The sequence below is a fragment of the Siniperca chuatsi genome, linkage group LG19, assembly GCF_020085105.1.
Source record: "Siniperca chuatsi isolate FFG_IHB_CAS linkage group LG19, ASM2008510v1, whole genome shotgun sequence".
NCBI classification, from domain to species: Eukaryota; Metazoa; Chordata; class Actinopteri; order Centrarchiformes; family Sinipercidae; genus Siniperca; species Siniperca chuatsi.
In genome coordinates this window covers 14,244,590-14,271,805 of record NC_058060.1, presented here as the reverse complement: position 1 = coordinate 14,271,805, position 27,216 = coordinate 14,244,590, and the positions used below count along the sequence as shown (strand labels likewise).

Sequence of the window (27,216 nt, the reverse complement as noted above, 5' to 3'; positions counted from 1 at the left end):
TTCTAAAATACGAATCCCAGCCCTATTCCTAACTTAAAAAAATAGGATTCGCCTAAAACAAGATTTCTCAAGAAATGAATCAAGGCCATAGGATAGTTAATCTGTTTTTTTTTTTATATAAATAACTTTGTTTTTAATGTAATAGGTAGGTTTATGGTGTTTGGTCAAATCTTTCAGGTTACATCACCTCTGAGTGTAGTGTATGGACCTGGCGCTTCATTCTGACAGGCGCTCAAGTCTCAGTCCTATTGGGTCCAGCACTGATGGGTGGACTGAATAAATAGCGAGTGAGATGCGGGAGAGGATGAGACGAGTGGAGGAGCAGCAGAGGAAGTAGGAGGCACAGTTCGTAGTAGCTGCTCATAAATCAATGCAACCGTGCGTTATAGCGGCAACTGGACTCCGACTGAGCAGCATCTGAACTCTCTTTTCACTCAGAAGTTGTGGTCCTGCTTGCGCCTTTTTTTCGCCACTTTCCTGCCTGCCCTGTGATCCAAGTTTGTCGGTGTGACCCTACCTATCTGCTGCAAACAGGTTTCAAGAGGGAAACATTCCCTGCACTTCCTCCGCTGCTTATTTGAATTGATTGAAAGTCAAGATGATGATAATTATTGCGGAGTTCTTCGTGGTCATTTTGAAGGTGCTCTGGGCTTTTGTAACTGCCGGGGCGAAATGGGTCGTGCGGCCAAAGGAGAAGAGCGTGGCGGGACAGGTGTGCGTGATCACCGGGGCTGGAAGCGGCCTCGGGCGGCTCTTCGCCAAGGAGTTCGCCCGGAGACGAGCGATACTGGTGTTATGGGACATAAACAGCCAAAGCAACGAGGAAACAGCGGAGATGGTGCGGCAGATATACCACGAACTGGACACTCCTATAACCAAAGACGGTAAGTCTGCTTTCTTTGCAGCAATTAGGATGTCCCCAGTCTTTTCGCATGGTCAGCGAAATCGCTTGTCTTAGGTCGCATTCTGTTTTGTTTCTGCAGTGGCAAATTGTATTTCAAGGATACTAGCTACAGTGTTATCGTAGGCAGAGTGTTACAATGAACACACTGAAACTGTGTCACATAGCAAGATAAGTGGACACGGTTGCAGCGCCTCACAGACATCTTTGCATCCAATCTCAGATTTTCAAACAAGTCTGACTTATAAATACTTTTGATACAAAAGTGTGCAACAATTAGCTGAAAAGTGATCTCTAAACATACATTATAATCCCTGAATAATAATTCATTCATGTGCAGACCAATGTCAATCTAATTTTGTCAAGCCTGAACCAGCCTGTTTCACTGATCACTTTTACCATGTTTCCATCTCTGTCCCCCTATAGGACCTGTTGGAGGGGTAGAGGAGGTCCCTCCTTTCCAGCCGCACGTCTACACCTATGTGTGTGATGTGGGAAAGCGGGAGAGTGTGTATTCTACGGCTGAGAAGGTGCGTAGAGAGGTGGGAGAAGTGGACATACTGATCAACAATGCCGGTGTCGTCTCTGGCCATCACCTTCTGGAGTGCCCCGATGAGCTGATCGAGCGCACCATGGTGGTCAACTGTCATGCACACTTCTGGGTGAGTTGATGCACAAGCAATTAAGCATGCCAACTTAGCTGAAAAGAGTAAACTCTGAGTAATTTGAGTTGTATGTGGATATCAGGACTTGCATTATTATGGTTTGATATATCTGCCTCAGTTTCCATGAGCACAGTGTTATCAGATGTGTTTACTGTGATGCTAGGTTCACAGGAATGTTTCCAGTCTGACTTGCATGCCTATTCATAATCTTCTCCTTCTGTGTGCCAAACTCAAGAATCAAAGGTGTGTGTATGTGTGCCTCCAGGATTGAGAAAGTATGACCATAAATAGTTCCCTTGCATGTTTTCATTTCAGCTCCGCTTAGTTTCATTCTGCCAGAGGAAAGTCACGGGTTTGGCTTTTTAAGTCTTGCCTTTGCTGCTCTTTGGCAGCCCCCAATCAGTGATGATCCCCATGGTATGTCAGCCCTTCCTTCTCCTCTCCTTTGGGGCACAGATCTGCACAAATCTGACTTGCGTGATGGAAGCGGGGGGTTCTGTACGTGGGTTGGATCTGTGTCGGATCAGCTCACCACATTTTGTTGGCAGGCAGTGATTTGTTGTGTATCAGATTTTACTCTGGCAGTCTCTTCTTTTTACAGAGCGCTGCATTCTCAATGATACCATGAAACCACAGTGATTGTGAAGCTCCCTAATTGAGCATGAAAATCTCTTGTGTTGTCAGTCAGACAGGTTGTGTATTTCCTCCTTAATGGATGCTCCATTCAACTATTCATGCGCCTCTCTGCTGGCTATCTCCACGTTCTTTTACATCCAGGGTTTGGAGTCAGGATCCAGTGGCTGGGTGGCAGATTTGGGATTTTTAATAGGGGTCTGTGTTTGTGTTCTCCCATATTCTTTGTACAGCGTGGTTTCTGTAGGGATGGGGGTGCAAATGAAAGGTGGACTTAATGAATGGCGACAGCCAGAATGGAGGATGTGGTTCATTAAAGACACAAGCTAGATGAATAGAGCTTAGACTAACAGGGACCTGTCCACTTTCCTCTCTTACACAAACACGGTACAGTTGCTCTCTGCATGCAGGTGGTACATTACACAAACCTTTGATTTGTTTTTTCCTTTTTGAACAGGTTTTTAAAATGGCTTAATTGTGGTTTATGACTCAACAAATACCCTTAAATTAAGGACCTAGTCATACAAAGTTTGAAGTGGATTTTAAACCTTGTTTCTTTAGGTTCATGCTGTCAATGCTTTTTATAGAATGCTGACACAAAGGCTATTACAAAACAGGAGTTTGACTTTTCTGAAGACAAAGTTTGAGATTAAATCAAAAAGCCATTCAGCTCTTGTCATTTTAATTTACAGAAGCACAGAGGTTTGCTCGCCCCACTTTTTCATTCCTCATTTTTTTAGGCTTCAGCTGTGGACATAGATAGTCTGGGGTTCTTGAGGTGTGTTCATCTTATTAAGCTTGTCAAGCGGCAATATTTGGCAAAACATCATAATGACTTTGGCCATCAGGGAGGCATCAGAGAAGCAATGTCAACCCTCAAAACTTCTCAGCCTCCCTGCATTAATCGCAGCCAGTTATTGAAATTTCCCAAACACCCAGTTTCTCAAGAGCAACAGATTCAAAGCTTTCCCTACATCTAAAATGCACCACAGAGTGTAAAATAAGAAAAGGGAAGGCCAGAGTCCAGAGGAAGAAAGGGAAGATTTTTATTTCATGCAAGTTCTCATTTGTTGGACAGTGTAGTGGGAATAAGGCAGGGATGGAGACATGAACAGGAAACGGATGGTAATCGTAGCATGTGTGTGGGTGTCTGCCAGACCGGCCCAGCTCAGACCCCACACTTCTTCTGTCCTTCTTCCACAGGCCCCTCTGACTCCTCCCAACCTGATTTTGGAGGCAGTGGGTGCAGCTGCATGGCAGTCATGGAGGCCAGCTCTGTTCATCCGGCTCTGCCACACACACACACACACACACACACACACACACACAGACAAACAGCCATGATTCAGTCTCTTGCTCCCTTTAGGTTTTCATGAGACAGGGGGTCATAACATTTCATTTGTTTGATGATGCTTTGATTAGTCCAGCTGGCGTTTTGTGATGTTTGAGCCTCAGTTTTTAGTCATGCAGGGATGGGGAAAGTGTACTCATTTCAAGTGTCACCAGAGTTTGCGTTTGAGGATTAGTGTGTGTCTAGTGGAATGACATGAAAGGAAATCATCCTCAGCATCTTGAGCTGGTTATCCAACAGGTGGTTGTTATGAACAATAAGCAGTAATTCCCCCTCTTGTGGAAATTGTACCTCCTCTTGTGCGATTACATGAAAGCGCAGAACGCTCGACAGTGATATGGCGGGAAAAGAGCAGAGGAAAGAAAAGAGGAAGGAAGGCAGTGCCGTTCCATCCACAGGCAAGGCGAGAGGGTAATGGTAAGCTGCTGCTGACCCACTTTATCTGACAATTGGTTTCTTGTCTGTGGATCAGCTTGACAAGATGCCAGGCGACAGGAGCCAAGTTCCGCAGGCCGCATTCCTGCTGTATCAAGAGAAAGGAGGCAGCCAGGCAGAAGGGTCCTACTTGACTGGTTTTATATGGGCTCCTCCTCAGGCCTGGTGCACCTGTACCCCTCATTGGAGCTAGCCATGACTACTCCCATGTTCAGTCTCTCCCTATACATGTACCTGTTCATATCTCAAGGGATGGGATTAAGGCTGCAACTAACAATTATTTTCATTATCTATCTATTAATCTGCCAATTACATTATAATGAAAAATGGGAAATTATCCCAGAGCCCAATGTGATGTCTTCAATTTTTTTGGATTTATCTGAACCAACAGTCCAAAAACCAAAGATATTCAATTTACTACCATATAATGAAAAACAGCATCCAATCCTCACATTTGAGTAGCTGGAACCAAAGAGTGTTTGTTTCTACTATTACTACATTCATACATAGCTTTTAAAGCTACAGAGCTATTAGTCATAGAACACATCTAAAAAAAAAAGTGGGTTAAAAATAATTGGAGTTGGAGTTCATTGGAGTTCTAATGGCTCTTAGTGATCAGTTAAAATTATTAGTGAGTGACGAAATGTACAGAAGTTAAGATCATTGTGAACTAATTGGGTTGTTTGCATCAATTTAGTTTTGGTGACACGTTATATTGGATGCTGGGATTCTTGGTGTTTGTAGTGCATTGACACTACTTCCTCCCTGGCCTATTGATGTGGTTGCTTTCCAGGTAAACTGGATTCCATTAGTCCAACCAGCAGGGGGTTTGAGGTTTAGTCAACTGTAGCAGAGGCTTACAGACTAGCATGGCCACCACAACATGACCAATCTGCATCCATCATTCCAGATGACCAGTAAACCCAACCTACTCAAATTCCATGATCTGGTGTAGCATCAGACGAGGTCTTGAGCTCGGGCGTTTTTCTCTCTCTCCTTCATTCTCTCGTCCGGGGAGAAGTCAGCCCAATTAAATGGCCATCTGTTCCTACGCAAAGGCCAATATTTTGTTCATATTCCTGTTGGTCAGGCACTAGCACTAATGCAGCCTGACACCCCAGCTGCAAGAAGCTTTGTGTGGCTTAAATGCTCCTGGGGGCACGCACCAATTAGGGGGTGCAGCGGGCAAAGCACCCCCACATAGGCAAAGGAGGCCCGACTGTGTCAGCGGGTAATTTAGCGGAACAAGGGAGCGTTGAGACCCAATTACGGCAGCTCTGATGTAAGACACGAGCCCCTGGTTGCCTTCACACATTTTGTGTCTGAGAGGTCAGCGGGGGTCATACCCACATGCCAGAGCTGCCATGAGAAGCAGGACATTGTGGAGGGTGGGAGAGAGACGGGACGTTTGTTCATGTTTAGCCCCGTCCTCCAGCTGAGGGAATCAGCCTTTCCTCCATCAGTTCCAGTTATTTTCAGACCACTCAGCAGAATTGTCCAGTTGTATCTTGAGTGTTGGCTTTCGCCGTAGGGTATTGTGCCAGATCAAGTCATTCCCGGCTCTCTAAAAAGTTGCTGTGGGAGTGGGAAACTTTGGCTCCAGTCAGGTATGGGCATATCTTAAGTTAATGCTTCATTTGCACGCAACTTTCTCCCTCATCCACTGCCATTCTGGCTTGCAGAGGCCTTTCTCAGCTTTTACCCAGGGCTCGTGTTCTCTCGCTCCCTCCCTTTGGGGCCCCATCATTCGATGAATTGAATATTGCAGCAACTTGAAAATTTATGTCCTGAAAAAAAGTGCAGATGTTTGGAGCGGAGTCAGATCAGTTACACTGTACCTGGCTATAGAATAAACTCCAAAACGGTGACGTCATCTTCCTAATGCCAGCCTTTCTCCGCATACATCTTACTACTTGCTTCCAGTTTTATTCACCTCACAAAAAGTTGTCAAAATACAGATATAAAGCATAGCAGAGATTACACTAGAAGTCAGTAGGTCCGATGCAGTTAATCTCTGGATGCAGTTTTAATGAGGCTTTTCCTCCCCTGCCAATGGTTTCATGGCTGTACTACCTGGTACCATGCACTCTCTGTGCGCCCCTCCAGCAAATGTTTACAAAGGAGGCTGGATCATTTCTCTGGCCCAGCTTACATACTGTACCAACCAATGAAACTGTTACCTTTTTAATTTATATAACCACAGAATTATTGGAAGCTTGGAATGAAACTGTCAAAAGTAATAACAAATGCTCACCCCAATTTTCCAGAACCTAAAGTGATGTCTTAAAATTGCTCACAAAAAAAACAGAGGTACTGCATTTTACATTTTTACATTACATACTGTAGCCAGCAAAAGTTGGGTATTTTTACTTGTCAAAATTGCAATCGATGAATTCTCTGCCTACATACTTTAATCAATTTGTGTTTCAGCACCATTGGGAATCTCATGTTATTGTGATATATAAAGGTGTTTTCATTTTCAACCTCAGTGACATTTTAAAAGAGTGTTGTCGGCTACATGCATTGTTCTTCACTATGGCAGCGCACATCTGACTTGAGTAGATCTAGCAGTGCTACCAACAAAAGGCCTGCTGGTTGTTTGTAGACCTCCTAGTGGGAGAGTGATTGGTCAGTTCCTATCATTGCCGTCACATGTCACACCTGTTGATTGGCTCATGCTGTGTCCAAAGTCAGCAGACGGGCCGAATGAAGAATGGACCCATAGGTTAATCAGCTGTAACTGTTAACTCTCTCTCGCTCTCTTTGAATCTCCTCTGCGGGGTTGCTCTTCTCACCACCTCACTAACTCTCATCGGACTGGCCGGTGGAACCACTCTCCCGTGGCACTCCGGTGAAACTCTTTCATCTCCGAGCTCGTCTCGATTGTTCTGCCGACTGCTGCTCGGGCAGGGCGCATGGCTGTGTGGGTAGACGAGAGGCTGATGATTGGTGTTGTCACCAAGTCTTTAGAGCCGGACCCAACGACAGGCACCAGATATGTGTGGGAAAAGAAGATTGTACAGCAACACACACCACATACCTGTTTGTTCAGTGAAAACCTGAAAAGGGGAAAACCCTCAGCCTTCTTTTCCCTTAACATCTAATTCACACCTACCAGAAAGGAAAAAACATCCAACTTAAATTTGTATTTTTATACTTTCAAATGCTGCACCTCCAGTGCTCAGACTGAATCTATTTTTTTTTTTTTTGTGCCTGTTATGAATTCTCATTCAGACGCCTCTCTCTGCATCACCATGGAGAAGAGGGAGAAACACATGGAGAGGGGGAATGAGAGGGAGGCAGAGAGGATCAAAGGGCTTTGGCACAGACAAACTGCACAAGTGAACTAACCTTCCTCTATTTTTTTTTCTTTGCCCTTCTGTCTCTTCTGTCCTTCCCCCAGACCACCAAGGCGTTTCTCCCCAAGATGCTGGAGCTGAATCATGGTCACATTGTGACGGTTGCCAGCTCCCTGGGTTTATTCAGCACAGCTGGAGTGGAGGTTAGTATCATACACAACAACACATACACATCCCATCTTTCCCACCATCCAAAACCAGTGCTTTTCTCCAAAGCCCTCAGCGTGCCAGCTAGCACACTGGGCCGGGGGAGGTTAGGCCCCCTTTCTCTAGTTGTCCCTCCAGCCGTTAAATTAAGGGACACAGATGAGCATTGGGGAGCCTCTTATAGATTCCTCTATCTGCAGCAGTGGGGGTGTTGGGCTCCTATTGGGCTCTGGCCCTGGGGCCAGAATGAGCCGACAGCTCCCCAAGGGATAGAGACATCTTCATCACTGCTTTGTGGACAACTTGGTGCTCACTCAGTATTCAGCTCACAGCAGCTTTCAATGGATATGGTTTTGGTTTTCCTTCCTATAGTTTTTTTCCTCCCCTAGTACAGATTCTTTTTGTTATTTTAATGCATATTAAAATATTCAGTGGAGTAATTTATCCCCATAACCACAGAGGGAGTAAATTGGTAGCCCTCCTAGAGGGTTTTATTTTGATATTTCAGAGAACAGAGTTCTCATTTATCCCCTTGGCTGAGAATGGTGTCATTTTCAGATCATCTACAGGGACTACTACTCCATTTGCCTTTGTTTTTATAGCTGCACGTTTGCTTTTGTTGTACAAGCATTCATCCATAATGATTAAGTCCCCCCCTTCAAAGGGACTGAAGTTTAGTCAGTTTTTGTTAACCTATTATGCTTCCTGGAATGTGATTTCAGACACGCACATTAATTTCAAGGAACCAAAGCCCTCGCCTGTCATGTGGGCAGAGTCAAATCTCTTTATCCTCCCCATGTTTATCGACATGCATCTGTGTTTGCCCAAGCTTTTTTTTAAAAGATTATTTCCAAGGCGAACCACATCAAAACCTTCCCGCCAAGCAGAGCAGTCTCCTGATGCACTGGAGAAGAATGCTAATGAAACCGTAGAACAGCGGACAGGCTCGCTCAGGATTTTGTGGCTGTATCATTAACAGCAAGGAGAGACCTCTGTGCCTGTGGGGCATGTTTGATAATGTTCTCTGTGGTCCCTGGGTGCGGGCAGGGGCAGAGTTTGACAGGGCTAACCTGTTCTCTCTTTATTCCCTCAGGATTACTGCGCCAGTAAGTTCGGTGCCATTGGGTTCCACGAGTCACTGAGCCATGAGCTGAAGGCCTCAGAGAAGGATGGCATCAACATGACTCTGGTGTGCCCTTACCTGGTCGACACGGGAATGTTCAAAGGCTGCAGGATAAGGTTAGCTTCAACACACACTGGCCAGCGTAATTGTTTTTGTGTGCGCAGTTATTTCTTTCCTTTTCTTTTTTTTAATTCTTGCACCTGGGATGAGTTTGTCATCTCCAATTTTCACCATATAAACTTGCCTCACAAACACCTTTTGAACTTCAAAGGAGCAGCTGATGGTTTGTTTTGTGTTAAAAATATTATAAAGTCACTTGTATGCCATCGGTCAGCGCTGTGCTTAAACAAAGAGGGCGACTTTCCCAGGGGAAAACCTCACCAACAGGTGCACCTGGGCTAACCCCCCCGCTGTAATAATACTCACTTTGTTAGTTAGTTACAGTCAGCAGGTGGCACCTTTTTGGTTTTACTGTCCCTCCACTTTGGAGCAATCACTATCACTTATAGTTCCCTGAATTTTGGGCCTGTAAATAACTGAAGTGTGATATTTTTCTTTCCATTTAGGAAGGAGATTGAGCCTTTTCTGCCTCCCCTGAAGCCAGAGTTCTGTGTGAAACAGGCCATGAGGGCCATCCTCACTGACCAGCCCATGATCTGTACACCTCGCATCGTCTATATGGTCAACTTCATGAAAAGGTGAGCTGCCTCCTACATTCTAATATCCTGTTTTTCTTCCTATAAATCCTGTCATTTCAGTTTTTCCCTCCCGTGTTACTCCATCAGCTCTCAGTAAACTATACAGGAGTATCTTGTGTCACTAATCTTATCTGTCTCCACAGCATCCTGCCCTTCGAGGCCATTGTGTGCATGTACCGGTTCCTAGGCGCCGACAAGTGCATGTACCCCTTCCTAGCTCAAAGAAAGGAGGCCATGAACAACAATGAGGCGAAGAACGGGATCTAGGGGGGGGGCACTGTTTGTAACACGAACAGAGGCACATAAACCTGCAAGCATGAGGAAACAACCACTGAGGATGAAAATGGGGAAGACGGAAGGAAGGAAAGACTGAATCTAGACTGGTGCACTTGCATTGAGAAAATGCAAAGGTTTACCATATTGTTCCTCTGGAACAAAGAAAGCTGTGTACTACACAAAGGATTTATTTGACTTTGTTTTGTCTTTGTTTTGTTTTTTTTAAAGTTTGTTTAAAGAAACCAACATCTATATTCTGTGTCACTAGTTTTGAAATCATACAGAAAAGGTATCCAATAATTAACTATTTACGTAATGTAGTCACCAGCCTTATCTAGTGTCATTGTGGAAATATACAGTATGTTACTGTACAAACAGTAAAAAAAAAAAAAAAGTTTTCACTTTTATTTTATTTTTGTAGACATGCACTGTAATTTCTGATTTTTCTCTACACTGCCAGCATTCTCTGTGTAGGAAGGTTCAACACAGCAACTACCCAACGTCTCCCCATGCAGAGGCTCTTTTTCAGTCAGTCGGGAATTTTGTTTGCAGCTTAACATGGCTCTGGTTATTGCTTCTGCCATTTTAAAACAAAGCAAGATGAATATTTCACCATTTAAAATTTACCATATTCTGTTGTTAAATACTTAAGTTACAGACATGTAGCTTATATGTTGATAATGAAGTCTACGCATTCCAAATGGGAAATTTCAAGGCCAGATTGTGGCTGACTTAAATCTTCAACGTGGTTTCCAGTGTAATGGGACTCAACATTGTCCCTTTTAATGGTCCTGTTATTTCAGGTCTGTAATGACTAATCTCTCAAGTGGACGTGGACGAGGGAGTCAATGTCCTGGGTTGAACTAGCATGTGTGACACATTCAGAATGTACTGCTTTGGGAGAAATTTGTCTTTATTTTCAAGATCTGTGGTGTTTATATTGTAAATTTATCTGTTACCAATATTATTTGTTTAAAAAAAAAAAAACCCGACATAGGCTGTAACTCCAGGTGAACCGCTGTCCCAATACTGATGTGTGGTTGAGGGAAATGCATTAGACACTAGCTTTCCATTATTCTTTCCAAAGTAAAACTCTCCTGTCCATTGTCCGCCTTGTCCAGTTAAAGTGAAATGTAAGTGTTTTAATGTTGTGAATACCCCAGTATCCCAAAATGACTGTCTCCACCATATTTGATGTATGAATATTTTATATACCCTTGGGACGACAAGAGTTTTTGAAATTCAACTACATTCCAATAGGCATCATTTCTTCAGTCACAGTGATGAGCCTAAATTCTCTACCTCTTAATTTTTGCCTTTTTTTTTGACAGTATGACATAAGCCTCTTTTTTTTTTTGTAATTTTCTGAAGACTGCTCCATAGCAGAGCAAATGTGGTTCCAATGTTTAGTGTCTCTACCTAACTTAAATTAATAAAAGTGATTTAGATTATTAAATGGTGTGTCGTTATTAGCTGCTAGTCATAGCATGTGAAATCTCAACCTGAATTCGTAGGAAAAAAGAAACAAACCCTGAGAATGTCAGGGAAAAACGCTCCTCCTGACCGTCAGTGTTTTTACACCCACACTCTTCTTTGTAATGCTGGCGACCCAAGCTGCAATTAAAATTCATCACTCGTATTAGTGGCTAGTATTTGTTACTCTGCATGCTGTGGATCACCACAGTGACAGGAAAGAGGATCTTCTGCAATTCTGATTAACTGCTTGAACACCGTTTCCATTGTTAAGATGACACCCACCCAGCCCTTTTCTCCTCTTTATGACTACTCTTTTGACTTGTATCAGTATCACTATCCTCCCACATTGTGCCACACCGTGAGTCAGGCAGCCTTTAGATATGGGTGTCGGCTACAGAGGGAAAGAGCCATTTGCCTTTGTGAGTAAATACACTATATGTACAGCACAAGCAGTCATATGATTAAGAGAACGGCTTTCCCAAGAGTCCGACAGTCACACTGTAAATAACTAAAAAGGAAAGAGGATGCACAGAGTTGTCATGTTGTGAATATCAGAAAGGTTAGCAGTGGATTACATTTTTTCATTCAACTTCATACAGAATAAAAATAATGCAGGGCTTGGGTGCCCTAATAGTTAGCAAAAACATCCATCAATGGTACTACCTGGGTTAAAACCCAGTTTTGGAAACAGCAATGAAACTCCTACCATTTCTACTGGAGCTAGTTATGTAGCTGACCCTGACCTTTTACTTCTCCAAAGGGAAGGAGTTGGTGTCAGCTAAGTATCACATTAAGATCATGAGCTAGATTTGGATTCAATGCTCAAAGTGCTGAGTTGTTTGTACTCTGTGCATAGCTGTAGTTGCCTTTGAGGTCACGTCCTTGGTATTTGTCAGAAAATTTGGGGATTTTAGTGACCTAAGATGCTGTTCATATTCTGAAATTACAAGTTATACATGGCTGTTGTTGAGCTTGAAAAACAGACTTGTTTTAAGCTTAATGAAAATGCATTTTTAACACATTTCTGTGGGTTTGAGAAAACCCAGAGGAGCATGTAATCCTGGTGGTTTTAAAGACTTATTTTTAGACTTGGTATCTTCAAAGATTCCCTCCAGACATTTTTTTAGACATATACAAATACTCTGGAATAATAATTTATGTCTCATATGGTTTTTCAACAATAAAGTTCAATTAACTTGTTTAAAATCATTCTCCCTCATTGAAAAATCCAGAATCTATGAATATGCAAATATATTTAATTTCAAAAGTTTAACTAGACACGAGATGACTCCTACTTTACCGTTAAGTCCATATTCTCAGTGCATGTGCACTGGAGGCTTCACGTTTCTGCATCACACTTGTAAATTGCATATTGGACCATGATTGGCTTCTACACTAGTTGTGATGTCACAAAATCCTGCTGGTGTGTCCAGGTCTTAAACCTTGATTTAAGGTGAGCACAGAGAAAGGTTCCCTCTTTAGCAGATGAATGTGAAAAAAACCTAGTGTCAAACTCTGCATGTACATCATTCTGCACAATAAAGGTCAAACATCAAGTGAAGTGACAATAAGCAAAACATATTTTTGAGTGGGGTGGGACTTTAAATGTGATTATTTTTAGGCCTAATAAAAACAATAACATGATTAATATTTCTTCTCCAGAAATCTTTCTGTTTATGTGCAGAAGGTACATTACTAAATTAAATGTGAAAAAACACACTGTTTTTGGTGTCTGGTTTTTCCCCTGCAGAACATTTTAGGAATACCAAGGTCATGAGTTCAGGCTTGAAAGCTTGAGCTTTGTATATCTAAATCTGGGTCACACAAACAGCCATATCAAAGCTTTTTGAGTCCTGTTTCAGACCTTCCCTCATCACTGCCATTTCTCTATTGTCAGTTACCAACAGATAAATTGTCCTTGAGTTGAGTCATTAAAATTGACTCAGGATTGAGCCCCAACACTGACAACGCAGCGCTCAAAGATTGTAAATGCCAATTTAGGTATGTGTCTCAATACCAAAAACTCAGCTTTCTAGATGCCTGTTAGAGCTGGTGAAGCTCTGACCGCACAGAAAATATATCTGCCATTAAAAATGTCCACTGACTAACAGCATTATGGTTTAGAAACCAGATCTCAAGAACAAAGTAGGTTTTTTTCATCTATTTGAACTGAACTAATTCACTCATCTAACAAAGTTTGACCTTCAAAAACTTAAAGCTGTTGAATCTAAAATGGAGTCTGGGAGTTCAGTGATCCTCCACACATCTATCTGTGTGATAGCAGACACTCATCTCTTCACAGAACAAATTGATTTCTTGGTGGCTGACAGAAAATACACCCATGCTCCAGACTCTGATTGCTCGCTGCGAGTTCCAACCTCCTTGTGCATTACAGAGAAGCGCGGAGATGTCAGAGCTTCAGCCCACAGCATGCAGTGCTCCTTTGCCATGACTAATCAGGGCTGGATAAAGTTGCTCAGCGGCAGATTAGTTCTAATATGAGGGAGAGCTGTACTGACAGTTTCGATCCCTCTGTGTACAGAAGCAATCATCACAAAGTCCAACCACTCCAGGACTCCGTGTAGCTCAAAACGGCCTTAAAGTGTGAAACAGGCCTTTACAAAAATGCTTTTGACTCATCCAAGAAAGAAAACTATTAGGATTTTTGGCTTGAATCGTTGCTTGGACATTCATCAACATCTATAGGATTCCCCTCACTCTTTTATCCTCCTGTTAATACAGCTCTAATTTAGAGGACTTCAAGGGGGGTTGATGGCACATAATTCAAACGGAAAAATCAATGACTCTGGCATTTGCTTTTGCATGGCACGGACAAGTGCCACAGCCCCATTGATTTTGTTCTATTTTGGGCAGTAAGGTTCACTTCCCATATTGGCTGGTCAGAGCAAGGCAATTCATCTTGGGTCTAACACGGCCTCAAGCTGGTCAGCCACTACCTGAACAAGCTTCTGGAATAGAGATCTGCTGCTAATGTGTGTGAACAGCCTTGGCGCTCCTCAATGGCTAGCAGATGTAGCTGCCAGCTGAAACCATTAGTCAGTGAAGCTGAATTAGACCACCGCTGTCCCGTTCGCTCATTCATCTCACTAATGGGAGAGAGCAGAGTGGGCTTGGTGATGCAGAGGCAGCCTGCGTGCTGGAGGACAGCACAGGTGGTGGAGTTACATGTAGAAAGTAAAGGTGATGGAATGATGCAACACAAGTATGTGATAGATAAGGTGAACACAACTTATCATTGTGCTATCAGTCCAGCTGAGAGTGATAAAGTTAAAGATTAAGTGTCTCTATTTGGAAAACAAAAACTGCATTTTTCCTTCACTAAGAGGCAATGATTATTACAGAATGAGGTTTGTTTCCAGTATAAATTAACAGGATGTCATGACATTGCAATAGTTGTAGTTATTCATTTTTAAAGCTAGATCTTCAAATAGCACGAGTGAAGGACAACATGAAACGGCGTCTTTGTCCACAGAAAGTGATTTGTCATTTTGGGCTGCATGAAACTGCTGAAACTGTTGGCAAACCAGCAGAATGTCCCGAAAATGCTGCAGAGGAACGACTTAAAGGATAAATCTGGTGATATTCTAGATTTTTCTTATTGTCAACAAATCCCATGAAAAGACCAACACCTAGTTAATTGATCCTACTAACAAGAATTGTCTGCGTAGCCAAAGCCTGATATACATGTAGCTTTTTCCTCTGTGGGTGACATGCTCCTTCATTATGGTAAACATGGGTGCATACACTGTCCTGCTGCTGTAAATATTCATTAGCGTGTATTAATCCGCGGTTCAAAATAGTCCGCAACAAACGCTCACAGGCGCAACACAATGGGGAATGCTGGCGGAACTGGAGCTGGTTGAGCGGGCAACAGTACCGGGCTCAGCAGCCTCCCAGTGAACACGGCCGGACCAGAACCGACAGAAGCCAGTGTGACGACAGGGAATACAGTACAGAGGTGATTTACAGCAGCTCCAACCAGGACTCTGACTCCGGCGGACGATGAAGACACGGTGGGTTCAGGAGAGGCGTCAAATGGGAGAGGAGCGAGAGGGGGTCGGGGCATCAGAGAGGCAGCGACAGCGTGTAGAGCCAGAATATTTTTCATTTCTAACTCTGTGAATTAAGGATTTATTTCGACCAAACCAGAGTTTGTGATTGTTGGAACAGGGGAAAGACTTAACCAAGACAGTTTTGGTCAGTTTCGTTTTGCTGTCTTTGAGATTGAATGAAGTGTGTTTCACAATGAGTTAATAAGGCAATTAAGCTGGTCTTAGTTCGGTGAGAGAGAAAAAGTGAATTCAGAAGGTGTACGGTTGTATTTTTCAGTTTAATAAGGAAAATAGGTGTAAGAATATTTCCTTTCTTGACATTTTGTGAGTTTTTTATTAGACAAAAAAAAAAGCTAAGAGAGCTTGTGTAACGTAGAAAACTCAGCTCGCACACTTCTTCCAGCTGAAACTATAGGGTTGGGGGGTTTGGGGTGAGCTATACTATTGGACTATCGCCTCTTGAGGTACAAAGTGGTATTACGAGACAGGATGGGCCGGGGCTAGCTGGTTAGCATGCTAACTTCAATAGATATCTCTGCAACACAATACATAGAATACATTTTGACATAGGTCAAAACTGTTATTTATTCACATTCTGTTGATAATTTTTATTCATTTTTGAATGTTTTAAACTCTCATTCTTACAAATCGCACCTTTAAAGATTTACATTTTCTGTAGGAATCAGTGGGTGTGCTGAGAGCTGCAGACAAGGTAGGAAAGTCAAAAAGTACTGAGATGGACTTCTGCATTATTGGTTTTGGTCTTTTCACAGGGTTTGCTGACAGTAAAAAAAAAATATATAATAATATCCCCAGACTTATCCTTTAAGATAAGGGATACTGTATGAGACTACTGAGAGATGAGAAACCATGGTGAGCTAGGGTTGCAGATAAATCTTGTGGTTGGAGGATGATGTATAAACTCATACAACATGCTATAGCGTTAGATAAAGCAGTAGATAATGTTAATGTGTTATGAATAGAGTTGGAATAACACTATTACAATTTTTAGTGCACGTTTGGTTTTTTGTTGGAGCACAACTACCCAATTTGGTGTAATTTGCTCATTAAATTTTATTAGTCATTATGACTAATGAATGCAGTAGCATAGGCATTTAAGAGGTAAACTTTAATGATACAATAAATGTTATTTATGAGGACAATGTGAAGTCTATTTCTCTTTGAGATGTTTGAAAAGAATTATTTGAGAAATACTTTGTGTTTCTTGCAGAGATTCTCTCAAGTAAAATCTCAGTTGAGCTGTGATTTCTGAGAATGAAAAGCTAAGGGAAGACTTTGTGTCAGATGCAGAAAACTGTTTCCAAACTGGCTTTGGAGTGAGTGTAAAAGCTCATTCTTGACATTGGGAAAAGTAGTTTCACAAAATAATCTTAACTCAAAATGCACCTACTACCCGCTTTTCGAGGAGCTTTCAAACGCATCACGTTATTGAAGTTCTATACTATCCTATACAAGGTCCATACTGCTGCCACACTGCTGAAGACTTGTTAGATATGGTTGAAAGTACTGGAATAAGCTAGTAAATAGACCTTGAGTTAAGATTATTTTGTTAAACTGCCCTTGAAGTGTTAAACAGATGGTTTGGGGGGGGCGCGCAGCCTGTTTATTCGTCAACACTATACGCTCTGGTTAATGCTCTACAGCGGCTGTGGCATGGAAGTGTAAAGCGGGTTGTTCACTAATCGTAAGGTCGGCGGTTCGATCCCGGCTTCCCCCAGCCCACGTGTCGAAGTGTGGCAAGATACTGAACCCCAAATTGCTCCTGAGGGCTGTGCCTTCGGTGTGTGAGTGATTAGTTTCTTTGTACTGATGAGCAATTGGCACCTGCCATCAGTGGGTGAATGTGATATATAGTGTGAAGTGCTTTGAGTGGTACAGTCTATTTACTATTTAATGTCATCACCGTGTTAATTATTTTCACTTACTTGAATGCAATTTCCATTCCAGCATATGCTCTTAGAAAATGTGAGAAGTAGTAGATTTAATTAAGAAACAGTGCTACTTGCAGTTGGAGTGAGATGCTGTGTTTACACCTGTTTGGAGGAGAAAATAAAGACAAAGAAACAGATTTTTTTTTCCCACATGAACTGAGGCGTTTTTACTGCATTTCAGTAACAGAAACAGCCTTATTACACATTGCACTCACAGCGAAGAAGAAGACACGTCCTCAATGTCAGTGAACAAAGTGATTCAAAGTGGCCATTAGGGGAGGGTGTCTGCGAATCGCAACGCAGGCTCACTCCGCTCAAAAGACGCACTCCAGAAAGTAGGCATTAAAAGCACCCAGTTGATGCCTTGACGGGTCAATACAACACACACAATGGGTGTAGATGTGATCGACAAAACTGTGTGTGGGAGGGGGAGGGGGCACTGACACAAAATCACTGGAATGGAGAGGACTTTTCATTCACTGGAGGACATGCAGTCACACTCGTACATAACTCTCTGAAGTTTACGCTAAAAGTTGACTGGCATTAGAGAATGTGAGCTAAGAACTAGCCGCTGTTATCGCAACTGGCTTCTTTTTCTAGATAAAAAGTACAACTGTGCCCTTTGCCTCCACTGTTGGTCAGGTGATGCTCCAGTGATGCTATGCCAGTGTGGGGTCATGTTAAACGAGAAAGTTAGACCCCTTTAGGAAGTAAAGGTTAGTCCAACCTTCCCTCCTGGGTGGTCAACACTTCTACTGATTACTGCTAACATCAGTTTTGTCCTTTTTGTCCACATGAAAAAACTTTTTCTGTGTTATTTTTCGGAATATGATACTCTTGCAAGTCATACACATCCATATAGATAGATGAACTCTTTTTTTATGTCAGCATACAAGGTAAGCTGGGTGACTATATATGAAGACAACAACTACAACTTTCACAGCACTGGCATTGGTTAATTTTAAATACAGTACTCAAGCATTGTTAGATTAATAAAATAACAAAAGAAAAAAAAAACGGAAACATAATACCCCCGAAAAAATAAGCTACTATACGCAAGTTGGTTTCTCCCCTAAAATGTTTCTTTTGTATTTCAATGGCATGATGTACATATTTGTTTTAACCATACCAAAGGCAGACACTGATCCAAAGGGAAAATTGTCTATGCAGTGTATCACTTTGGATTTCCCTTGATTTCATACAGTACCATGCATTTATCTCATTAGTTTATGTTCCATGTATTTAGTTTTTGTCCTCTAAATTTTGACTGAAATCATCAATTAACGTGTTAAGATAGCGTTGTCTTCACATAGACTCAGGTAATGGTGTTTTAGTCTGTCATTTCTCGGTGCACATCCACCCTATTGCATGTTGACAGGTTTTGCAGGATACAGTGGCAATCGTGGGGTGGGGCGGGGGCGGGTAGAGAGGGTGGGGGAATTGTGGGCATTGGGGACACTGAGGGTAATAGGTTATGGGACGTCAGAGTGAAGGGTGGGGTGGGGTTTGTCAGATTTGTGTATGCCAAAAGGAGAGGTTTGGGGTTGTCAGCTCCTAGACGACAGCCTTTGAATCCTTGCAGACCTGAGTGGTGGTGCCTGAGTTAGTCTGTTTAATGTCCATCCTCCCTCCCACATGGTTCAGTGGTCTGAAAAGACAAATAGAACTGTGTTAGGGCAGGTTTTGTCCAAGGACCCGAGCAACGTTGCTATTAATCAGTCCTGCTGTTGGTAATTTGTTCTACGTGTTCCTCAGGAAGATACCAGGATTCACTCTGTCTTTAATGATTCTTTCAAAAAACGAGTGATTCTTGTGAAAGAAAACTTCCAGAGAAACTGAAAGTGCTGCTACTGTTAGTCTAGACACTTAAGTCCTTGACTGCAATCTGTTTCACACTAACTGATCAGCTGTGGCTCCTGTTCTGTGGTTTTTATCAGAAAGGAGATTCATGTGCGGGGGTGCAGCCAAAAGAAAAGCAGCTGATTTTGCTGAAAGACATGTATTTTCATTTTGATAACTGCAATCATCTGAAGCTCGATGACCAAAAATGTGTTAACAGCAAAGTACGGTCGAGTTTAATGAGTTTTAGAGACAGAGAGAGGAAAGACTGGAGCGAGAAATGAGCGATTAACTGCTCAGGTGAAAGTGCAATTACTGCCATATTTGCCCCTCTTCTCTGATGGTGACGTAAATGAAGTTGTTATAACGCTGCGGTTGTCTTTCCTCTCTTTGTTCCTTTCCTCTGTCTCACTAAAGATGACACGGGGCTGCAAGAAAACAGCCCTGCCTAAACTTTTTTTTCCCAGGGCACACCTACTATGAAAATACCCCAGAAATGCTTGATTTCCTCCCTGGTTTCCAAAAAAACCCCCACAGCGTTCCTACTTTCCTACTTCACCCTCCGCTGTTGTCCTTCCTCCTTCCTTCCCTCCCCTCGACGTCGTGGAGGAGATAGGGAATGACGGGAAGGGAGGGGGTACAGTACGTGGAGAAAGCCCTCTTTTCTGTCATGGTGGTGATAGCCATCATGCAAAGTATGGAGCACTGACAGGAGTGTAGTTCATGTAAATATATACGCCTACTGTTGCTTTCCTATGGAAGAAAAATGTCGAGCGGAAATGTTGGACGTGTGTGGGTGGGGAGGGAGCTGATGATGGGCCAGTCTGCAGTGCTGAGGATTTGCCAGATTGGCACACACACACACACACGCACATCTGGCTCCTCACTAGACAAGCATCTGTCCACCCTGACTGGCCCGATTGGTTAAACATCCAGCGCTGAGAGAGCGTGATCCGTGTACCTTGATGGGGCCATCCACCGGGTCCAGTCCCTGCTCCGACAGCTGTTTCAAGGCACTTAGAGCAGCCTGAGAAGAGAGGGAACAACAGATGGTCGAGTGAGTGAGGGAGGGAGGGAGGGAGGGAGAGAAGGAGATTGGGTGGGAGGAGAGTGAGTGTCACCCTTCAGCTGCTTTTCAAATAACACTTACTCTGGGAAACCTGATGCCAGCAGGACACTTTCCCTTCGCTCTCTGTTGTCTTTGGCGCCTCTCCGCTGACTGTTTATCCAGCGTTATTGGGTTAACATTTCCACTTTATGTTTTGGCTGCTCTGTATTTTCCTAAGTCAATCTGAGTGACATCTGTATTCTCTGTGACTACAGCTAAACAAATAGCAGCAGGTCTGCAATACCTATAAATCATAAACGTAACACAAAACGCAGAAAAATCTAATCTGTGTAGCCCAAAACCCACACTAAATAACCAGAAGTGAAAATAAGCATTTGTATTGTAATTGTGTAATGACTTAATTACGCTCAATTTGTGGTTAAGAAGGGAAGCTTTAAGTGCAAAATGAAACTTCTCAGCCTCACACAATCAATGAAACAGCTTTAAATTTACTGTCTGCCACATTTAGTTCATAATCACAACCAGCCATGTGTATCAATCTAATGCCACATCATTAAAAAAAATATATATATATCCTATCTATATTTCCATGAATTCACATTATACAGCCTAAATAATTCACTGGTGCCTTGTGCCAAGCCTAAAATCAAAAATGCCATGATGTCATTTCCTTCCTGCTCATCGCCCGCCTGTCTGTGCCAGCTAGAGGGGCTGCTGGTGATGTGAGGAGGGTCCGGCCTGCTATAATAATATACGCAACATGTGTGGGAGTCGAAAGGAGTGGTATAGACTGAAACACATGCTATGTGAAGTGGGACTGGAAGATAAACAAAATAACAAATAAAACCTGAGAGGCAGAGGTGTTTTAGTAAAAAATTCTTGACATTTGTATTTAACACTGTAACTTCCAAGTGCTGATCCACACTTAACACAAGCACTGGGCTAAATCATCATTACCAAACACAATTACTGTCACAAACAGAAACCACTTGTGGACCACTTCCAGAAAAGAGCTGTTTAAGAGTGCCAAGATGGACTGGTCGACCTGATCTTAACCAGGTTGCAGGTCCGAAAGAGATCCTTCGTCCATCCTAAATATCGGCTCCAGATGTGTTTGACCTCTCTCCTTTTCTCTCTGTCTCTCAGTGTGGGCTGAGTTAGAGCAGAGGGGGTAGCTGGGGAATACATCTCCCAGCAGAACACACTGGGTCTGGCTGTTCAGACCTCTTCCTTCCATACTAACCACCATGAGTGAACACTGTTCGAATACTGTAGATACAAACAGTGAGCAATAAGAACGCAATCTGTTATTGTGTTATCATGCTGTCTAACAAGACAGCCAACAGTGATTCTTAAACATACTGTATAGTATAGTAAATAATGTACTAGTACGTTAAGAAATAAAAGTACAGAAAAATAGTACTTAAAATAAAGTGAACATTGCTGTTGAAAAAGAAAAACATTAAAAAAAAACAAATTTCATCAACTCCTAAAGCTCCACTTTATTATTTTACACACATCTGGTGCTATAGTGGTCATAATTAGCCTGGATCCTTTACACTCCATCACCGGTTAATCGGAGTCGAGATAAGGCATCCGTGGCTCTTCTCAGTAGATGAGTGAGACGTGACGACTGGCTGAGTTTACCTCATTATGGAGCCCACCAACGTCAATCTGTACTTTATTCTTATTAGTTAGCTGCGTAGTGCTGACAAATTAAATTCTCCTCACAAGAATATCTGAATGGGAGACATTTTTCTGATACTTTCAGAAACACAGACAGAGACGTCTCCACGTGAATAACGGTGTGTATTTAAGCTCATATGCACTGAGAGGAAATGTTTATCATGGTTTAATCCTGAGAAAATATAAATCCCACTGTATGGCGTATCAATGTGTCTCTATGGAATGCAATATGTAGAGGAGGATGTTACACACTATTATCTGTGTGCTTGCGGCCACAATAATTTTCAAAGCGTTCAACTTCAGATTATGTGTAACATAAACCAGGAATCATAATTTATGATCGAGAGGTGCAAGGGTCAAAATCTGGTTTGTATCCATCAAACTGAGAAAAAAGAAAAAACTAATACTTACAGGTACTGAAAAATCTGCAACAATATAGTAGGACTGGTTTGAAAAATTGATACTGTTGGGTTATTACTTAAGGCCTTTCTCCAGAGACTCAGAAATCAACTAGAGCCCCTCTAAGTCTGTAACAGACAATTTATGGTGCAATGTGTTTTTTTTCTCAGTGAAGATCTGACAACCAGTGAGATTTAGAGCTTGAATATACTTACAGAGATTTAAGGTGACAACCCTGTAGAACATGACAGCTGAAGGAATGTTTTCACAATTACATTGTTAATAAACATAAATCATATCAGGGGACATGTGGGATATAACCATAATGTATGCAGTACCATCATGTCATCTCACAATGACCAGGACTGTCCACACATACTGAAGCGGAAAAAGTAATTAAGATAAGAGGGAAACCTAACGCAGCCAGATTAATCTAGGACACATGATCAGGTCACACCTGATAAACAACAGGGAAGGATCAATCTCCATTTTCTCTGGTGACCAATATATTGTAATCACAACCAACTTCCCCATGATTACCTCTTGTTTGTTGTATTTATTCAATCGGTTTGGGACCTTTCTCTCCCTGAGTAAATAGCCAGAGCCCATCTGTTGGAGGGTGGGGTAGGGGGGTGACTGAAGAGATAAACAGCCATAAATCAGGAGCTTGATGGTGGCAGTGCTGCTGATATACGACAGGCAGGCATGACGGCCGTGGCAACCAATCCCTGGGCCCAGCAGCTCAATGTAGGACACAGAGCCTAAGACAAATACTGGGCCTATCTGTGGGAATGGCAGCCAGTGAAATCATTATTTTTCTAATGAGATAAGTTGGCCATCGTTAGAGGCAGCCGCTACACTGATGCATCAACACCAGAAGAGTATGTTTAGTCTGAGGCCATGACACGCAAGGTGGAGCTGTTCCATCTCTGTCATGGAACAAAGAGAGAGTAAGAGGTGGGTTAGGAGACAATGTGCACAGAGGATGCTGAGTCATTAACAAATGGGAGAGGAATGGAATGGCAAAGGCTTTCGAAACTGATGCCTAAAACAGGAAAAAAATGGTTAATTGGCCACTAAGAGCTTTACCACCTCTGAGGACTAGGTTAAGCTAGAAATTAACTAGTTTGCTCCACATGTTGTCATAACACATCTGAAGGCGTGTGTTTATAAGTCTTTATAGCTGTTACAAACGGCAATACTCGAAGGCGGGGTGACCGCCACACACCTAGCCAATTGCAGCTTGAAGTGGGTGTGAATTGCTTGAGATGGTAATGCACTGTTCATGTACAACAACCGTTGTACCATATGTGTACTGCTTTTGTACTAAGTTTGAGTTTTGATTTAATTGCTGTTGTATGGTTTCTATTTTATTCTATTCTCATTTTTATTTTATATTATATACTTATAATAGATCTATTTTACTTTAAGTTTCTCTATTTATCTGTATTTATATCTGTCTTTGTGCTGCTGTAACACCCGAATTTCTCCTCTGGTGGATGAATAAAGGATTGTCTTATGTCGGATTCAGAAAGTTACAGAAATTTTCAGACACATCCCCCCAATTCCGATACCAGAAGGGTGTGGCAAGGGGGTTTCTGAAGCTGTTCGACCGTCCAACAAGTACTTCTGATGGAGTATAGTGGTATCTTAAGGCCATGTTCAGACCAGCATTAGCACTGCGTAAAAAACCACCACCAAACAAAACAGTGCCTCATTCACTTCAATGAGACCACTGCGTTGGCACACCAGGCATGCTGACGCAGGGGGCTCCAACAACAAAATGCAGGTGTTGTTCGGCAAAAAGTTTTAACCTTTTGCCGCAACACAATTGATTGTCATCTGGAAACGCAAATACATGCAAGCCAACATTGTGTAATGTTTTTTTTTTCTTCAAACTCAAAGTGTATTTCCTGGATCATCTTTCATCTTCTCACCAGTACCTATGACAGCATGCCCATACCAACACAGCCGCTTGAATTTGCTATGGAACAAGTTCTGAAGTCACCCTCATCACTCCTTCTTCACCTATCATTTCCACGCCCCAACTTTAGATAACAAACCACCACTAACCATCAATCCAAGACTGGGAGCCAACCTGAAGCGCCCCACAGCCACTTCACACATCGGCTCATTCATCTAGCTATCTAGCTGTCCCTAGTTCAAAGGCTTGGACAAACAGCGGTTAAATGTGACGGCGTCTGAGCAGAATCTGCGACCGTGGCCAAGCTCCTGATGTGGAGTGACAAGGGCGGCTCATTTTTCTGGGCCTGCTGCGCTCTTAATGGCTTCCCCGACAGAGGCTTCGCTTCCGTCAGCAGCTTAGCCAAACAAAGGACCAGTCCCTCAGGAGTCCTTGGTATTGGCCTGATGGATCTGATGGATCTGATGGATCACACTGACCCTGACAAATCAGACCACTGTGTCAGCTCTCACTGCTGGACTACTAGGTTCTAGAGAAGCAATGAAAACATTTTGGGGAGCCTGGCTGAGAAGAAAATGTCTAAAAAAAAGAGCAAGGGGAAGATACAGGAGAGGGTAACGGCGGGGACACACAGGACGCAGAAGCACCACGAAGCACTGCCTGCTTTCTTTCGGCGTCCTTGTTAACCAACTGGGCTGTTCAGACAGAGCATGCGCGGTCGGCTTGCGCTCAGCAGCGATAGTTTCGGCATCTGTTTTTATTTTTTTTGCGTGCCACAAGCGAATCTGGCAAGAAAACGCCCTGATAATCTTTTATAAATGATATAAATTGATATTATATATAAAAAAGAGAAGAAATGTTTGGTGGGAAAGGAACCAGAGAGGGGACAGGAGGCTTCAATCCTTCGATCTCCATCACTTCACCCTATGGCCCTTAGTAGCTATCAAAGACACCAGGGAGGTCCTAATGAGGTGAAGACCACCAGCACATCATTCAATCTCACATACTTCTCTTTTTCTCCACCTACTCTGAATCTTCAGAGTGGAAGAAGAAAGGGAAACGTTAGCCTAGTTTGCATGTTCTCTTGGCTTTATCAGATCAGATCCTGCCTCTGCTCTGATGGAGGGCAGATGAAAGCACAGACACTAGCTTAAGGTTTAACCCAATGACCCAGTCTCAGTAGTACAGTGTGGTATTTCCCCTTTACCAAGACGATCCAGACTCCCAGGGCTTTCTCTGGCTCTGTACAGTCTAGCTGGACTACTCAAACCCTTCTCTAATCTTTAGTCCAGGCCAAGAGCATCAGTGGCAGCCTCCCATACTTTCTTTGATCCTGCGTCATCATGTGTTTGGACGTCCACATTATTCAAGGGAGCAAGAGGCAGGAGAAAGGGAATGCTTGGTTTCTTCTTCAGACAAATTGTTCTTGTGGTCTGTCTACATTAATGCCTTTGTTGTAGCTAAAAATTTAAATCTTTCTTGAGCTGCTGTGAACATCCAATAACTGTTGTGTAACATTAGTCCTTATTATGGCTATAAAGTGGAGCACTGCATTATTTACAGGAAGAATATTAGACAAGATGCACTTCCCCACTTCTACCAGGTACCACTGACCACTGATATACACAAACCACAGCATTGTTTCACAACCACTTCCAGAACAGTTTCTTCTTAGAACCCGAGACATCGCTGGGGTGGATGGGCTGTAACCCAAACTGCTCGCTTTTGTTTGCTCAATTGTACAGTCACCATTCATCCTCTTATTCTGCAATAACATGCTGGCTGTCAGGTCTTAATAATGCTAGAAAAAGTCTGATTAACGTCGGGTGGCTGGTTCTGAGCTGCTGCAAGATGGGGGGACATGAAGGGGATGTAGGATGGCTGCTGATGAGGATGATCTAAGGGACTTCCACTAGACTAAACAATGAACAGAGTAGATTTCAAACAGGGTATTTTACAGGCAGACCTGGGAAGTTGGAAAAATGAGTGCCCTGTTGTCAAAGAGGTTCTGAAGCTGGATATATTGTTCTGGAGAGGGCTTGTTCTGTTTTCAAAAGGCCACATAAAACCTTGACAGTGCTCCCTCTTTTTACGCTCACTCCCCAAAGCACAAAGAAATATGAGATACCAGGGAAGAGAAAACCCCAGCCATCTTTTTGTCCTGTGTTAACCCTGTTGTCACTACCATGCCATCACGTCACATCTTTCTCTGATGTTCATTAAATTCTTTTAAACATTATCTATTGCAGATTTTCTCTTCTCCTTTTTTTCCTTCTGCCATTTACTCTCAAGATTCTTCTCATCCCTTGGCTTTAGTTTCCTCTAAATTCTTTTCTTTTCCTTCTACCCACATCAAAACCCTGGACAGGGATCACTGGAACATTCCCGGATAGCTCGTGGAGAACACCTGTGTGTGCATGAGTGCTGGCAGTGTATGCGTCTATTTGTTAATGCGGTGTGATATGTACATGGATTCTTCAGTAACTACAGAGAAAATGTATTCAGATCCTTTCACCAAATCTCTTCCACACTCTCTCTCCAGATTTCACATCCCCTTTCACATCAGAGGCATTGATAAAAGAGGCAGTGTGTGTCTGGCAGTGGCCTAGCTGTAGCCTGACATGACGTTAATTCCTCTGAAGTAGCACTTCATCTCTTGTGAAACAGTGTAGCAACTGTGAATGTTGTACAGCTAAATAAACTTCTCTATGAGGAAATCTATTTGATTTTTGCATACTTCTCAGTCATTTGTGCATGCTGCCACATTATGGTGATCAGAATTCCTACAGTGGATAGTGTGTGTTCTTTTGTGCGTCCCCCAGGCCTGAGATGAGCACTGAAGGCTGGCTTAGCGGGTAATGGCCGTGGGGCTCCCCAGGGGAGCAAGCCTTCGCTGACATGGGAAGCCATAAATAAGGGCCCAGGGCGCGGCGCCATGTCATGCGTCATTTGGGCCGGAGAGGCCTGCTTTATCCCCTCCCATCACCGAGCTGCTGAGGATGGCACCTCCTAGGGTGTAATACAAAACATATGGGCAGAGGGCGAGGGGCAGAAGCACCTCAGCATACCACACTTCTGCCTTGTCAGCAAAGCTTCTCGGAGGAAAAGCAGATATAGCCAAAGACGGCCTCTATGATAACACTGTGCTAGTATGCCACAATCAAACTTTGTCAAGAAACAATAACCTGATCACTAAGCTTGGTTATTTTT

The 27,216-nt window shown here is 42.9% G+C and overlaps 2 protein-coding genes across 6 annotated transcripts in view; one reads left to right on the top strand and one right to left on the bottom strand.

The window, feature by feature from the left end:
* The first annotated feature begins 193 nt into the window (after positions 1 to 193).
* On the top strand, positions 194 to 11,044 carry rdh10a (retinol dehydrogenase 10a). Its single transcript, XM_044177336.1, has 6 exons — positions 194 to 884; positions 1,328 to 1,563; positions 7,389 to 7,487; positions 8,585 to 8,730; positions 9,181 to 9,312; positions 9,456 to 11,044. The coding sequence occupies exons 1-6, from the start codon at positions 599 to 601 to the stop codon at positions 9,577 to 9,579; spliced, it is 1,023 nt and encodes a 340-aa protein (XP_044033271.1). The 5' UTR covers positions 194 to 598; the 3' UTR covers positions 9,580 to 11,044.
* Positions 11,045 to 17,226: 6,182 nt separating this feature from the next.
* stau2 (staufen double-stranded RNA binding protein 2) overlaps positions 17,227 to 27,216 on the bottom strand; it is an 88,203-nt gene continuing 78,213 nt past the window's right edge. For 2 of the 5 annotated variants that reach the window (XM_044176645.1, XM_044176647.1), the window contains exons 14-15: positions 19,802 to 19,955; positions 17,227 to 18,737 (exon numbers count right to left, since the gene is read on the bottom strand). In XM_044176645.1, the coding sequence (XP_044032580.1) occupies positions 19,815 to 19,955 (141 nt within the window). In that variant the 3' untranslated portion in view covers positions 17,227 to 18,737; positions 19,802 to 19,814. The remainder of the gene's footprint in view (positions 18,738 to 19,801; positions 19,956 to 27,216) is intronic. The other 3 variants (XM_044176648.1, XM_044176649.1, XM_044176646.1) reach the window with 2 other exon arrangements.